The 15,074-nt window shown below is 51.3% G+C and overlaps 6 protein-coding genes across 6 annotated transcripts in view; 4 read left to right on the forward strand and 2 right to left on the reverse strand.

Annotated features, from left to right (window-relative positions):
- Positions 1 to 1,827: 1,827 nt before the first annotated feature.
- HO133_001581 (uncharacterized protein) lies at positions 1,828 to 2,421 on the forward strand (the record flags this gene model as incomplete). The annotated part of the gene is made up of 2 exons (XM_037292511.1): positions 1,828 to 2,013; positions 2,158 to 2,421. 2 exons carry the CDS (start codon positions 1,828 to 1,830, stop codon positions 2,419 to 2,421), a joined length of 450 nt encoding a protein of 149 aa, XP_037151050.1.
- Positions 2,422 to 4,324: 1,903 nt separating this feature from the next.
- HO133_001582 (uncharacterized protein) lies at positions 4,325 to 5,747 on the forward strand (the record flags this gene model as incomplete). Its single annotated transcript, XM_037292512.1, has 2 exons — positions 4,325 to 4,493; positions 4,561 to 5,747. The coding sequence occupies 2 exons, from the start codon at positions 4,325 to 4,327 to the stop codon at positions 5,745 to 5,747; spliced, it is 1,356 nt and encodes a 451-aa protein (XP_037151051.1).
- Positions 5,748 to 6,380: 633 nt separating this feature from the next.
- HO133_001583 (uncharacterized protein) lies at positions 6,381 to 10,348 on the forward strand (the record flags this gene model as incomplete). The annotated part of the gene is made up of 5 exons (XM_037292513.1): positions 6,381 to 7,045; positions 7,102 to 8,173; positions 8,368 to 8,808; positions 9,401 to 9,973; positions 10,241 to 10,348. 5 exons carry the CDS (start codon positions 6,381 to 6,383, stop codon positions 10,346 to 10,348), a joined length of 2,859 nt encoding a protein of 952 aa, XP_037151052.1.
- Positions 10,349 to 11,686: 1,338 nt separating this feature from the next.
- HO133_001584 (uncharacterized protein) lies at positions 11,687 to 13,093 on the reverse strand (the record flags this gene model as incomplete). Its single annotated transcript, XM_037292514.1, has 3 exons — positions 11,687 to 12,358; positions 12,486 to 12,834; positions 12,894 to 13,093. 3 exons carry the CDS (start codon positions 13,091 to 13,093, stop codon positions 11,687 to 11,689), a joined length of 1,221 nt encoding a protein of 406 aa, XP_037151053.1.
- A 595-nt stretch (positions 13,094 to 13,688) lies between these two features.
- HO133_001585 (uncharacterized protein) lies at positions 13,689 to 14,151 on the reverse strand (the record flags this gene model as incomplete). Its single annotated transcript, XM_037292515.1, has 2 exons — positions 13,689 to 13,904; positions 14,068 to 14,151. 2 exons carry the CDS (start codon positions 14,149 to 14,151, stop codon positions 13,689 to 13,691), a joined length of 300 nt encoding a protein of 99 aa, XP_037151054.1.
- A 279-nt stretch (positions 14,152 to 14,430) lies between these two features.
- Positions 14,431 to 15,074, forward strand: part of HO133_001586 (uncharacterized protein) — a gene marked incomplete at both ends in the record, with an annotated part of 2,032 nt that continues 1,388 nt past the window's right edge. Inside the window, one exon of the mRNA XM_037292516.1 lies at positions 14,431 to 15,074. This exon is cut by the window's right edge and continues 547 nt beyond it. Within this exon, the coding sequence (XP_037151055.1) occupies positions 14,431 to 15,074 (644 nt within the window).

Genomic DNA, 15,074 nt, shown 5'->3' on the forward strand with positions numbered 1-15,074 from the left:
CCGCCGATAATCATGGTCATGAATTCTGATAACGAGATCAGTTAAGCCCCACGTTTATGCACGTAATACCTTAGTATCTGAGAATTACAAGAGAATAATGACCACAAGCGTTGACGGCCTGATTCCTTACGCTAGCAAGCTTAGAGACGACATAGCTCTGGTGGGCACTTTGTGCCGAGGCCCACCATCAGTGCCACGAACGCTCGTTGAACGATCACGAGCTTCTTGAAGCTGGCTGGATTCTTCTTGAGCCTTGAAATACCGGATTGTGAGGCCATTTACAAGCCAGCGTCGCCCCTCGCGTTGGGCTTTGGACTGGTCACCGCAGTCCCATAGTTAAGCATATATCCATCTTAACATCCTCTCTCTTCCCAGCGTCAGACATCTCGTAAGAAGTCGGCATCATGCGAAAAGGACCAGCTTTAGCAAAACCATCCGCCATCAGGGCGCCTCTCACAGATGTCCAAGCCACTTCCCAAAGCCAAGGGACATCTGCGTCAGCACGTTCGTTCTCGCTTGTGCCTTTTTGCCCTTTCAACAAACAGCGTGTCCCATCCTACAAGCAAGCAAACTACGTAGATGATGCGGGTATAGGCGAGCAACTCCGCAGGCAACTGTACAGCCCCGACTGTGAACGTTTCGCAGCAGTAGCAGGCAGCTTTGCCTTCCATTCATCCCTTATATTCAGATTGCGTGTATCAAAGCACCTCCTAGCGATACTGACCATGAATTTATGTGCCGCAAGGGCAGCCACAGTCAAACGCCCCCCAGCCCTCAAGGATCATATGGCAAGGCATCAGGTCGTGGAGAGTAGAACGATGCTACGCGAGCTAATGATACAGGCAGCGAAGACAGCGCGAATTGAAACGTACACTGTTAGCAAAGGAGAACCTAGGGTTCGGATTGATACTGCAAGATTATCTAGGTCAAAGACGGTCGTTACGATGTATGATAAAGGGGAAGGCTTCGTGGGTAGATGCGCGACTGCTCATCGTCCAAAGTGTAGCACGTCGTTGACTCTAATCATTTCCACCCTTTGTGAAAAGGCTTTGAATTAAATCAGCGATTGCAGACGCTGCACAAGGCCTGTGCCTTTCTGGCAGCGAACGGTGAACTTTGCGGTTAGTCACTCCGAAAGGCACAAGGCGGCAACGACCTGCGGAGCAGAGATGTGGTAAACAGGCGTTCCCTGTACATTATTCTGTACTCGTTGCATCAAATTAAATTCTATCCGCCCATATGCATATGCAGGTCCTCTCATAGGCTCTCCATCGGCAGTATCATGTCGGAAATCTATCTTCTTACCGTTCCTTCTCTTCTCAACCAATTCCTGAACTCGTCGAGATAATGACGACGGTCGTAATGTCGACAGAGAGGATCCTTACATCTTAAAAGACTGTCGTCGATCATCGGAAGCTCCGCCGTAGGGTCAGGTGGTATCATCGATCCACGTCCTCTTTTCTTGCTGTTGGAATAGTATTGGCAACCTCGAGGCAAGTAGCCTCCAAGACAGGCAGGAATCATGATGTATTCATGCCCCCGGCCGGGCACTGAGCGTCATGAGCGTCCCAACTATTTCCGCGTGGTTGCTCGTCGTGGGTGTCTTGGTCCTCGCCACACTGACGAGTCTAGCGCGATCAATGATGGCGGAGTCCCTCTCGGAAGGCTGTCAACTGATGACACCAATGATTCTGCCGACGAGTTTTGGGCTGTTCTGGAGGCTGAGACAGGATATTCATCATATGTCGACTACCTTAAAGCTTACAAGAAAACATCCACAACCATGTCTGAAGAAGTTACTGTAGGGCTTAATTGCAGCTTGCAACGATGCTTCCAGCTATCAACGGCACAGATTCACCATACTCGACCTATCAATTGACGAAAGCTCCCGGCCGGGGGCAGTTCCACGCTGTGACAGTGACTCCGTTTGTCATGAATCTGCGGCAACCACCGGCCAATGTTGCTGTCCAGATAGTGCTGTGGAACTCTGACCATTACCTTAAACCAAGTGTGGTGAACGCGCTCGGATTGGGCTTGAGGATTGACCCACGTTTTTTCGGAAGCTCTTTGTAGTGGAAACAGGCGACCTTTGGATTTCAGACACGTCAGAATTGGTGGGATTGTCGCTACAGTGGTGCGTCACTATGACCTGGATAGCTAGATGCATTCCCCATCGTTCTCATTGCTCGCATGGAATGGGAATCGATGTTGGCGGATGCTGTTGAAGAGGAGATCGGTGATATCTTCCCTTTCAGGAGCCCGGCCGATGAAAGCTATCAATTCTACACAGATCCGCATAATCGAGACTCATGCGGGCTGGTGCGTTATGATATGGGGAGATCCGAGCATTTGAACTATACACGTCTTCTCAACTGGCTTAACGAGAATGAGCCAGCGCTTGACGTTACGGACTTGGTTTAGAAAACGCTGATTGCCTTGTTGTATCCCAGCACATTCCGAATCGGTGATTTCCGCGAGAGCTTCCGTGAGGAATATTCTGAGCACCTGGGGCTTGCGGACGATCTTTGTCCTATGGCTCAGAGGGAAGAGATCACCTCTGATCTGCTTAGAAACCGAGTTCGGCTGCGAGCAATGGTGGAAGATTCGGAAGATGGCTTAAACCATCTTTTGAGATACATAGATTCCCAAAAACCGGCAGTTTGGCTGCCGGAAAGATCCTGGCACAAGATGGAAGAAAACCTCAGAACAAGTCATCGGGAAGCAGGTCGATTGGAAGCACAGGTTCGTGTTTATCTGCACATTCAAGTTGGAGATTGGCAATTGCAAGAATCGAAAAAGTCCATTGAGCTTTCAAATCGTCAGATCAAAGAAGGAAAACGGAGTGAGTCTTGCTCATGACTGCAAAGTTCCGACACCATCCACTAATAAAGCGTAGTCAAAATCTGTGAGCGTGAAAAGTGAGCATACAACGATGATGAAGACATTAATATAATTGCAGTCACAATCCTCGCCTTTGTTTACGTCCCCCTCAACCTTGCAACTTCTATGTTTGGAATGAATTTGAGAGAGCTCAATGGAAGCGGGAGAAGTCCGTGGGTTTTCCTTACCAAAGTCACATTTGCGCTACTAATCACTGGGGCCTCATGGTTTCTGATGGAGGAGGTCAATAATTTTTTGGGATAGTATAGGAGCAAGACTCATGCTGCCAGAACGTAATTCACGATGGGGTTGCGGATTGCCATGCTCGCGTGGCTACGGAAGCATGGCCAAACAAAATGGATGTAGAAATCAGGTGCTTGGTGGCGCATTCTAACCAACAGCGACTCCCCACTGAAGGGCCCAGGTAGAATTTATCGAATGAACGCCTATTAGCTTATTTCGGGATATGAGTCTGGCATTCGTAGTAGGAAGTTTGAGTTATTTGGGGCTGATGAGAACTATGAGTGTTGAACTTGGAACTACACGCAAAAGCCTTGACTGGTGAGAATTCTCGGATAGCTCGATCTTGTGAGGTTTTGGTCTTGAGACTGAGGATCAAGACATTGTCGCTGGGACTTGGGAAGTTGACTTACCTTGTAAGATACCGAGGCGTGTGGTAGGCACGGGTCCGTATGGACTGTCTTTTTTTGGGGGGGAAATGCAATTCACCGTTCAGATACAACGTCGATATAGCAGCCGCTAGGTTATTGGCTACTGATTGATCATCCTAATGTAGACAAAACCGGAATCTAGACTGTGACAAGACGTCCATTTTTCCATCATCTTGACGATGGTTGAGCGAGATCATGAAATTGTGGCCAACTCCTTGAATGTCTCAATGGCATAAGGATAATGGCTGAATGAAAAATCAAAAGCCGGAGAGTCAGGCGGAGCTAGAAGCTCTGGAGAAGCGTATTGACGTGAGATATACAAATGTATGCTTAATGTCGAAGAGACGGCGAAATGCCAAGCTCTTGTATCGAGGCTAGCAACATCAAATCACGTGATGAAGCTAATTAGAGCTCAGAGCTCCAGGCTTGGCGGCTGTTCCAGCCGCGCTCTGCGTTCCCTCCTCTATGTGACATGCCTACCTGTCTGGTCGTGTCAACCGCCTTCTTCCTCTCAGGCTTTTCTCAAGGCATACTTCGCGCCGCCGAGATTTGTCATGAATACTATCGCCAATGACATCTCGGTTAGGAGACGACATTGGAGGACGCGGTAGATGTCCCGGAGGCACTACCCGTGGCCGGTAATGACATGATAGTGACGTAGCTATCAACATGCCGGCCATGGATTTAATCCTCGTTCTTGAATCATACACTCTTTATATTCTCGACTCTTTACTAAACGAAACCGAAGCATCTCCCCAACAGATACAATTACCATGGCAATGTCACAGAGCGCCAACCTGGCTGAAAAGGCCATGGGCCACGGTGACAACGCAGTCACTGAGCAGAACATGACCAACCCAGCCAGAGACCGTGCGAAATATGGAGATCCCTCGGAAAACATGAAGGCTCTTGCCTGGATGGGCAAGAACGACGTTCAAATGAGTACGTACACTCCTATCTCGGTCCCTTCGACCTCCTCGCTCTGCCACTGCTAACAGCCTGTCTCCAGTCGAATGCCCGAAGCCTAAAATCCTCGAAGATCGTGACGTAATCCTCAAGGTCACCGGCTCCACCATCTGCGGCTCCGACCTCCATCTCTACCACGGCTCCGTCGTCGAGCTCCAAAAAGGCGATATCCTTGGCCACGAATTCTGCGGCAAAGTCGACAGTATGGGACCAGGCGTCAAAGGCCTCGAGGTTGGGCAAAGGGTCGTCGCATCCTTCCAAATTGCCTGCGGAGAATGCATGTACTGCAAGAAGAAGCTGTCCTCGCAGTGTGAGCGGACGAATAGCAACACCATTGAGAATGCCATGTATGGTGGACGAACCGCTGGAATGTTCGGATACAGCCATTTTACCGGTGGATTTGCGGGAGGACAAGCAGAATACGTGAGGGTGCCATTCGGTGACGTCAACCTCCTTAAGCTGCCAGACGATGTACCAGACGAGAAGGGCTTGTACCTGTCAGATGTTCTGGCTACGAGCTGGAACTGCGTGGTTGACACTGGCGTAAAAGAGGGAGATGTCGTTGCCATCTGGGGTGCCGGACCTATTGGAGAGATGTGTGCCGAGATGAGCTTCACAAACGGCGCAAGCAGAGTCATCATGATCGACGGTGGCAACGGAGCATGGAGATTAGACTTCTGCAAAGAGAAGATGCCAAAACTCGAGCTCCTCAACTACACGGACCTCCCGCACGGCACTAGCGTAACATCACGCCTGAAGGAAATGGAACATGGTGGCCCCGACGTTGCTCTTGAGTGTGTCGCCGGCGAGTACGCCAAAGGCTGGGCCCACCGCTTCGAATTGATGGTTGGCGCCGAGACTGACACATCAGAAATCGTCAATGAAATGATCACCTCGGTCAAGAATTTCGGCCGCTGCGGTATCACAGGTGTCTATGTGGGCTTCACCAACCACTTCAACATCGGCTCGCTCATGGAACGCGGTATCCGCCTGATTGGGAACGGACAAGCACCCGTGCATCTTTACTGGGAGCAATTGCTGCAGATGATCAGGGAGGGCAAAACAGATCCTTACAAGATGTTGACGCATCGCGTCAAGGTTGAAGAGATGGACGAGGTGTACAAGATCTTCAATGAGCGAGGTGACAAGATGCAGAAGATCTTTGTGGAGACGAGGTTTTCGGACCCGCCTGCGCCAGGCACGCCAGCGTTGAAAACATTCAAGTCGTAGAGATTACGATATTTAAGGTAGACCCTGGATACCAAATATATTGAGACAAGTTTATCATCGAAGCCTCCGGTTTCCTCCAACGCGCCCATTCCTAAAGCCACACTGTTCTGCCCGGCCATCTATTTCAAACCTTCAACGTCGCCTTCTTCGCTCATGTCCAGCCAGTCTCTGCGCCTATCCTTCTAATGGTCATCCAACGAGCAAAGCCGTCCACACTCCCGCCAAAAACCACAGTCCCCTTCCTTTCACTCAAAACTATGCAGATGTCTCCACAGCGAAGTGCGGCTCACATTTGACAGATCTGAGAAATTCGTGGCGTAAGCTGAAACAATTCTATGGGGGCCAAGATGCGTGACCCTATCGCTCTGGATCGGGGCGCCTCCTCAAACCATTGTGCCTCAAAGCAGTACTCCTACATTACTATTTTGATGTTACTCTTGTTCCTTGCTGTAATAGAAGATGATGGTAAGTTCCCAATATCTTATGGGGCTACAAACTTGTCTCCGTCTCCCAAGTCTGGTCGCCTTTGGGAGGGATTAGCCACCTATGATCATGTTTTTCTGCTCGCCTGGCCTCCTTATATACGCGTTCTTTGTCCACCGATGCCTTACAGCTCCAGCAACCCCACAATCTATGTCCGTGCAAGTTGACCAACCAACGCAATATGTCCAGTACATTGGCGATCCAAACGGGCGTGGGACCCTTTCACTCATCATCTCATGTGTTCTCACACTCATACTTTGTGTTTGGTCTGCCCTACATCTTAACGTTCCCAGCAAATCACAGACGGCACTGAACTCGCTTATGGCTCAATCTCTATGGATTGTTACCGGTGTTTATGCTCCAGAACTCATGGTCTTCACTGCTTGGCGGCAATGGAGTTCGGCAAAGCTTCTAAGCCGTCTGGTAGAAAGACAGAGGCATTTTGGGAAGCAGCCATACGATTGGCGGGAGGAACGGGCAACCGCCCCGGATACCTTACTCCACGAGTGGACTATGACCCATTCTTTCTTCGCCTCGACAGGTGGGTTCGCCTTCGAGATTGCGGACGACCGGGCTCAATATTTACCAAATGGCTGTAAAAGGCTCACCCTCACGGCTCGTGGAGTCGCGCTCTTAGCAAGCTGCGGCCACCTACCCAATATCTCCGAAGCAGAGATCAAGGACAAAAGCAAAGCAAACAACGTGGCCAAGGCTCTGGTCATCATCCAAGCCTCGCGGATGCTTGTACAAGTCATTGGGCGCCTTGTTGCCGCCTTACCCGTCACTCTGCTAGAAGTAAATACAATAGCGCATGTGTAAGTGGCTACCCCTTTGCCTGCCCAAGATCTCGAATCTTACTTACTTGCGAAAGGATGTGTGCGTTTCTTATGTACGCTATGTGGTGGCATAAGCCTCTGGCCCCAAAGGAACCTATAATACTAAGAGGTGACTGGATAAAGCCCTTGTGTGCTTACATGTACATGAGCAATGAGATGAGTGGGGGGGTCGATGAGATCTCAATCGAGTCGCAGACCGCAGTAAAGACGTTATTCGCATCGATCCGTCTCTACTCCAAAGTACCTGAGATGGATATATTGTTATTTCATCAGTCAGTTCGGATCGCCGATAGCAGCGCTGTTGATGGGTTCAGTGATACATCTTCGATGACGGTTTTCAGCTTGGACTCCCCTGATGAGCCGTGTCAGGGCGAGGCATCAGACTACACCGGAGAACCGAACGACTGGCCGCTTCCCATTCAAAGGCTCATTCCAGCGGCCAAGACATGTCTTGCAGAAGTACGAGCGAAAAGACTTGTGAAAGCAGCAAGTACGGCGTTCTTTGAGAGACCGCCAAGAGTTAAAGGCATCGACCTTGCTGGGAGCTCTATCTCAGATACCTATATTAGAAGATGGGCTTTAGCTACTACTGCTATTGGAACCTACCCCGCCATCAAAGAACATCATCTCTTCTACTCACATCACGAAGGCCGATGCCTGCATTTCAAGTCAGAGGAGTTTTTAGTCCGCCGAGTCCGGAATTGGCCTTCCGATGATCTTTTACGCGATGTCGGCGGCTTGGTTGTGGGCATGGTCTTGTGGCTAGCATGTCTTGCGTACGGAGCAGTCCACCTTAGTGCATGGAACGACCATTTCCCCACCGTAGCAGAGCAATGGCTTTGGCGGTCATGCTCGTTATACATTGGCTTCTGCGGCGGACTCTGGATCGTTCTGAACTACCTCGCCCAATCATTCGGCCCGCTTAACGCTTTCTGGGAGAAATGGATGGATGGAGGAGGTAGATGGTGGCAGAACTTCCTAATAGGGGTACCGGTACTCGTCTGTGGGGTCTCGCTTGTTCTTGCAAGAGCATTCATTGTTATCGAGGCCTTCATCAGCATTAGAGAGTTACCAGCAGCCGCCTACAACACCCCAACCTGGACCCAGGTCTTTCCTCATTTTTGATCATTACTACATATGGATTATTGCTCGTCACTTATTGGAGTAACCGCGTGCTTGGCGTATTCTGGATTTGGATATCCGGCTTCAGGGATAAGTAGAGCACGCTTCGTCGACTGGTCCTGTTCATCCGTTGTAAGCGAGCTTCTAAAGATCTGAAAATCTCGTTGTGAAGCACAGAGACTCTTCGAGCTCTCTTTGATGCAAGCGTCACCACATACTCCACGCCCAAGTTTCTGCCGGCAGCGACACAAAACGGGCTAGCATTCGGATATAGACGCTGGCCAGCAGCGTGCCTGGAGCTCAGATCGCGTGGATATGTCGAAGGTGCCGCAGAGCCTCTTGGTACGGATCGATTGTCAGATAGTTGGTGGAAGGACCAAGTGGCCAAGTGCACCGGTGAGGGTTTAGCTGGACACGCGGAGTTGCTTTCAACAATGGATGCTCGCAACTGCCTGGGAGATATTACAGTACCGATGCTGATTCTGGCACCTGCGAAAAGTAGCTTGGCAGTACTTGAAGGCTTGGACTCGCAGAGAGAGCTGCATGAGAAAGTAGTCTGGTCAAGGCTTGAAGTGGTCGATGGAGCTTGTCACGAGATGTATTCGACCGCTCAGAAGAATGTCAGAAGGCATATCTAGACTTCTTGGATGATGTTCGAAAAGATAGCAAATGAGTTTGGACCCAGATTTCGCTACAGAGCATCAAACATTCAGCGACTGGAAGTTCAATCTCAATTGCAACGCCAAAGTTTCCGATTGCTACGTGCCTGGAAATTTATTGACGGAAACTTAGCTGAATGTATCGATCCATCTTCTTCGGTGCACATTCTGCTTACGTGGGTACGGGTTGCCTCAATGCTCTTTGACCTTTTTCGTCAAAGACAGTAGCGGAAGGAAGCCGCCAGAAGAGACGCGCTGCGTCAATTACAAAGGACGCTTGAACCATGATAAAGGATCGAAAACCTACGTTTGCCAATCTTATCCTGCTTACAATGGGACAAGGAACACCCGTTAGTATTGCATGGGGGATTCTTTGACATACAGGACCCTCTGAAAGGATTCGATCAGCTATTTGAGGCAATTGAATTGCATCATCTGGAACAAGGACTGCCCGATTTGAAAGACACTTAACAAACACAACTCACCGAAAGGGTTTCATGTTTGGACAAGGCCTACTACCGGGCTTTTTGTTTTCTTTTGTGTCTGCCCGCAGAGTGCTGGGGGCTCTGCCTACATAAACCATGGCAACACCTGCCCATTCCCGCCAGATTCAACGACCCCTCCATCCAATTTCAACGCCGTCAAAACCCTACACCGGCCTCTGGACCTCAAAAATCCCAATCCAACCATGTATACCGTCGTGCTTGCGACTCCCATCCTTTTGGCACTGAGTGCCGGCACTCTCGCCACGAACGCCACGAACGGCACAAACGCCCCGAACAACTCGACGACGAACCCCCCCGTTTCCAACATGAACATCGTCCTCTACAGCGGCCTGAACTGCAACTCCAACGGGACGGGCCTCAACACCACCATGGCCCTGCCTTACGGCAACCAAACCATACCCTACATCAACAACGCGCTCATGCCGGTCTTATCCTATAGCCTCAGCCGAGCCACCACCCTTCGGGAACAGCTCGACTTCAGCGGGCCCACGGCGGGCATGGGCGCCGTCAACGGCGATCCGGAGCAGTGCACGTTGTTCCACGAAACGACGAGCCCGAATTCGAATGGGAACACGTTGAACCCGAATCAGTGTTATGGTCTGCTCCTTGGACCGGCACAGGTGAGTAACGTTCTCACACGGACACTTATTATGCGGCAGTTACTAACTGTCTCTATGCAGTGCCTCAGACTTTCGCAACGCAATTAGCTGTGCGAGGGATTAGTGACGATTCGTTGCCTGGATGGGCTGTATGTGGTACTGATTATTTCTTTTCGAGTGTTCTATGCAATGTTCAAAGTAGTAGAGGTCGCAATGATCACAAAGTATGTTTTGAAGTAAGATGTTAGTCCCTACATTTACTCTTTCATCCGTTCGCGTTATCAAAAGGCTATCATTTCGCACCTTTTACCAGGCACAGAGATCAAGCTCAACCTGCTACGCTTGTTGTTCATTGCCGTCTCCTTGAAGAATCCAGGCCGTCAAGAATCGACTTAAAAGCCGCCTAAACATGTTTCCCCATCCTACCCCTCCACCCTGCCCCCTCTGCTTCTATGCGATAAGTTCCACTGCAAAAAGCGCGCGAAGAAGAACAATGCAGGTCTGAACTATCAGAACCACTTTCCAAAGGGCATAGCTATGCATAGCGGCGACCTATCGCTGACTGTGCATCTCTTGGGTCTCCCTCCCAACACACAAACAAACGCACCATCCTCTCCGCCTACAGAAACCCCAAACCTTCCATTACCCCCACCCAAAGCCCCGTCCTCATTCCTCATTCCCCCTTTCTCCCGCCTCCAACATCCGCAACCCTCTCACACTCACCCCTTCACCATCCCCATCGTCCTCCACAACTCTATTGCACTCAATTTACCAGGTCTCTATTTCCCTCCCTTCCCTCTCTGCTAATCCTCGCATTATACCCCGGAAGGACACCAGTCACCTGACCCAGCGCATGTAAAAAACGAACACAGCGCGATTCTTTCCATTTAGCTTCGCATTGCAAAGGTCGCGAATTTGCATCACCCTACTGATCCCCTCCGGCCTTCCAATCTACCCGTACTAGTACTACCTACCTACTACTCCACCCCACACCACCCCCAACGAACCAACCCAACCAACCGCAATCCGCCCGTCCCGTCCGCCCAACGCCGTGGTCCCTCCCAGCCTCCCACCCAAAAGAAGGACGGTGCGTACTGTAGCAGCGTGTCCTCGCCTCTGTTCCAAAAGCCCACGATGTTTCGCTTCCAACCCGCACGCACCGAGCCGCGATGCCTCCGCGCGAGGTGTGGAACGGGACCGAGTCGATCCCGGCGCGTGGGTCCCCTTCGTGGCAGGGATGAGAGAGGGGGGGGGAAGGGGTTGCTGGTGCTCTTCGATAAGGGGATCGGTGGTGAACATTTTTCGGTGACAGTGCTCCACGTTCACGCACAGCACGCGACCTCGACGACACCGAACGGGCGGACAGAGGTGGGATGGGGGAAGAAGGGATGGATGGATGGATGGATGGATGGCGTGTGAGTGTAGGAGTACTTTAGTGTCTGATTCGATTACAGGGTTAGGGTGGAAAGGGTGGGCCGAACGGACGAACGAACGGGAGATCTTGGGAGGTGTGGAGGTGGAGGGAGATCCCGGGCGCCGGCTGAATTTACGGCGTGCGGTTTGAGTGGTTTCGATGGGCTGGGATGGGATGGAATGGAATGGAATGGAGGGTCGAGTATGGAGAGAGTTCGATAAGGGGAATTGAGGGAGGGGAGGTGGTGAAGAGGCATTTCTTGTCTTCAGTCGCTGAATCTCAACAGTATGAGCTTGTTGTCACAACGCTTCATCGATCGATTACGTGTCTCCAAAGACAAAAACCCCCTTTCCCTTCCTATACCCCTCCAAGGTTCCTTGTACCGCATCCACGAGGACCTCCCTCTCCGTCCCCCAGTCCCACCCCACCCCCACCATCGGCGTATCCCGAAACTCTCCCCTCCTCATGATCTCCAACAACTCATCCACCGTCCTCTTCTTCTCCTCCGGATGCGCATCACTCCACCTACTCACCCAGAATCCAGAGAAGCGTAGGTCTTTGAAGATCAGCATGGCCGCTCCGACCCGCATGGGTGATTTGGACATGGCGCCGTAGGTCACCATACAGGCGCCGGAGGAGAGGGGCTTGGCCATTGCCATCGCGGCGTCGCCGCCGACACAGTTGAGAGCGAGTTTGAGGGGAGAGCGGCCGCTGTTGGTCCACTCTTTAACTTGATCTTTGAAGCCTTTCTGTTGCATTTCTTCATCTGTGACAACTTCAGTAGCGCCCAGATCTTGTAGCTCTTTCTTCAACTTCTCTCCCTCTTCACCCGGCCGTGAGCGGACGACGGCGATGGACTTATAGCCCCACCTCTTTCCTAGCTGGATGGCTGCTCGGCCAACTCCGCTGTTGGCACCGTTCTGGATCCACCAGTCGCCCTCGTCTAGCTTGACGAAGTCCTTGAGCATGCGGTAGGCAGTGACAGGGTTTACCTTGAAGAGCCTCGAGTCAGCAGTGGGTTTCCCCAGCAATCGTTGAAAGATGATTTGTGTAAAGATTAGAATCTTCAAAAAAATTCTTGTGTAACATGACGAAGGGCCCACTCCAACACACACTCACCCCAACGGTCCCCACCTGCTCACTCCTCAACCCCTCCTTCTCCACCCTCATCACCTCCTCCTCCTCAACCTGCAAATGCGTCCTCCAAGTCCCCAACCCTGTATGCTTCGCAATGACCCAATCCCCCTTCCGCACGTTCTTGACCCCGGAGCCGGCCGCCAGCACCTCAAAGCAGGCTTCGTTGCCCGGCACAGCAGTCGGTTGGGTTGTGCCGAGGGAGCTCGTAAAGGGAGGCACGGTAGGATAGGTACCTTGTATCTGATTGATGTCCGCAGGATTGAGGGGCGCCGAGAGCGTCCGTAGCGTCACAAGGGAAGAATGTGGGGGTCCAATGCTATGCGTGTGTAGACTGTTCGGTTTCAGCACCGCCCCCTTCACTTTGATGCAGAGATGCAGGTACCGACGTACCTGAGCACCTCACTCGGATTGCCATGTTTCGCGTAGACCAAGGATTTCGCTTGTGTATAACCATATGTGGATATGGTACGTGGTGGATGAATGGCCGAGGTCGGTTGATGCCGTCCGGTGATAATGCACCGTACTCTGGCTGAGTGGGAGTGGCATAACGCACCCTGCAGTGAGATCTTAGGCAATTTGCTATGCAGCATATTGCTGGGAGAAAAAATGTTACTAGTGCACTTTTTGTGGAAGGGATCTGCAGCGACCGCAACGGCTCGCAGCGAGGTTCACTGGTGGCGAGCAAGTTCCGGGTCCGCATACATATGTATGAATAACCACTTTATCCTTATCCCTTATCCCTTATCCCTTATCAATTACTCTATCACCCGCTGTAAATCCGAAGCAGGTTTTTATTGTCTGGAGTGCAGCTGCAATGCAGGATTACATGCATTTTGATAGATTACTTTATGCACTGTTGCACATCTTTTACGAGGCCTACACGGTGGCAAATAAACAGGTACATGAAGAGAAAGTGGGTGTGATGAATTGACTTTGCTGGTCTATATGTACCCCAGACACTCGGGGAATTCAATTTTGAGGCTCTGCTAAACTAGCCTACAGTCCTGCGAATATCACCATCTCTGTGCCGACGAATTCGTTTCAAAAAATTATCTCTTATGCCCCATTTTCCATCTGTTCATGTGGCAATTCGTGACTTCCTGTCTCCCATTCCTAGCCCTGCTTTTCCTTTCATCCAATCATCACCCTGCAGCTGGCCTGTGCAGCGAGTATCCTATCATCTACTCAACTTTGACGCTTCCCGCCTTCTTCTTCCATGCCTTCGCAACCAGTGGCACTCCCCAAACTCTGCTCTACCTTGCCAAGTGTCTGGTTCTTGCTTATCTCCTCACCTTGAGCGTCACTAGCCTGCTTCGCAGCACGCATCTCATCGACCGCAGCTTGCTTATCAGCGCTGCCTGCACTGTGCATGTCGGCAGAGGTATATGATCCGATGGTCTCCTGTGCAAACGTGAGATTTTAGTCAAGACTTCTGAAGATCAAATGTCATGAAGAGTCAAAGCGATCATCTTGTAATACAATTGGACGGTTGGTGAAGGATTCGACAATACGAATCATGCATGACACTTATGGCCGATGCAGACACAGTGGTAAGTAGACATACCTTCGCGGCAGCAGCGACGTAAGCTGCATGGCCGTGTAGCATCGAAGGATTCGAGCCAGAATCAGATGCTCCTGTGGAAGACATGTTCTTCTTGGAGCTGTCGTGATTCGATGATTTCTGCGAGTCCCGATAGTCTGGCGGGCGTGAAGGACTCTATTTGTGCGGAGCGACAAGGAGCGGCGAACGGAAGCGAGGGCTTCGTTTCAGAGTTAGCTGTCGTATGAATGGCAGATGACTGATGGAGCCCGGGGCTGGTAGGGAAATGGTCTGCTCGAATACAAAAGAGTCGATGATACTCAGCGTCAAAAGAATTAATTAACCCTCTCTTTGCAATTATCTCGAAGACGAAGAACAGTCTCGAAAATGACCTCACCACCTCCACCCTTGGCTTCGGCCGAACATTCTTCCGAAGTCGGAGACGCAGTGAGAACCGAGGAGGCAGCCAAAGCTCTGAGAACACTCCAAACGGAACCGAGGGAGCAAACTGAATATCTTCCTCCAACCGTCTCATCTGCTGGGGACACTCCGCTCTCCTCGGTGCCTCCTTCACCTCCTCAGGTCTCCGTGGCTTATGGCTCTCCATACCTCTCAGGCAACGCGATTCCGCCCCTTCGCTCCCAAGAGCTACCTTCACGCCCCTCCAAACGCACTGCTTCCTCGGCCGAGCTTCGTCCTCCAAAGAGTCGTCGCAACAGCCAGGGCTCACGCGAGCCCTCCAATATCACGACCTCCTTGGCTGGGGCTCAGTTCACGCCTGCTTCTCACCATCATGCTCCGAATCGTATCTCCAGTGGAGCTCGAGCTCCTACATCCGTTGGACCAAAGTCGCTGACCCAAAACCGTGAGTCTCAGGCAGGAAAGCGTCGAAACGGTCGCTCTCGCAAGGAACCTCTGCATCTGGCCGATCCTCAATCATCCACCGGTGCACACGTTGATGACGATGGAGACGTTCCCATGTCCATGTTGTATCCGCACCCTCGCACGATAGCCTCCGTGGATCTCCCGTT

Source organism: Letharia lupina (assembly GCF_014066315.1).
Source record: "Letharia lupina isolate WasteWater1 chromosome Unknown contig_13, whole genome shotgun sequence".
In the NCBI taxonomy this organism is placed as follows: Eukaryota; Fungi; Ascomycota; class Lecanoromycetes; order Lecanorales; family Parmeliaceae; genus Letharia; species Letharia lupina.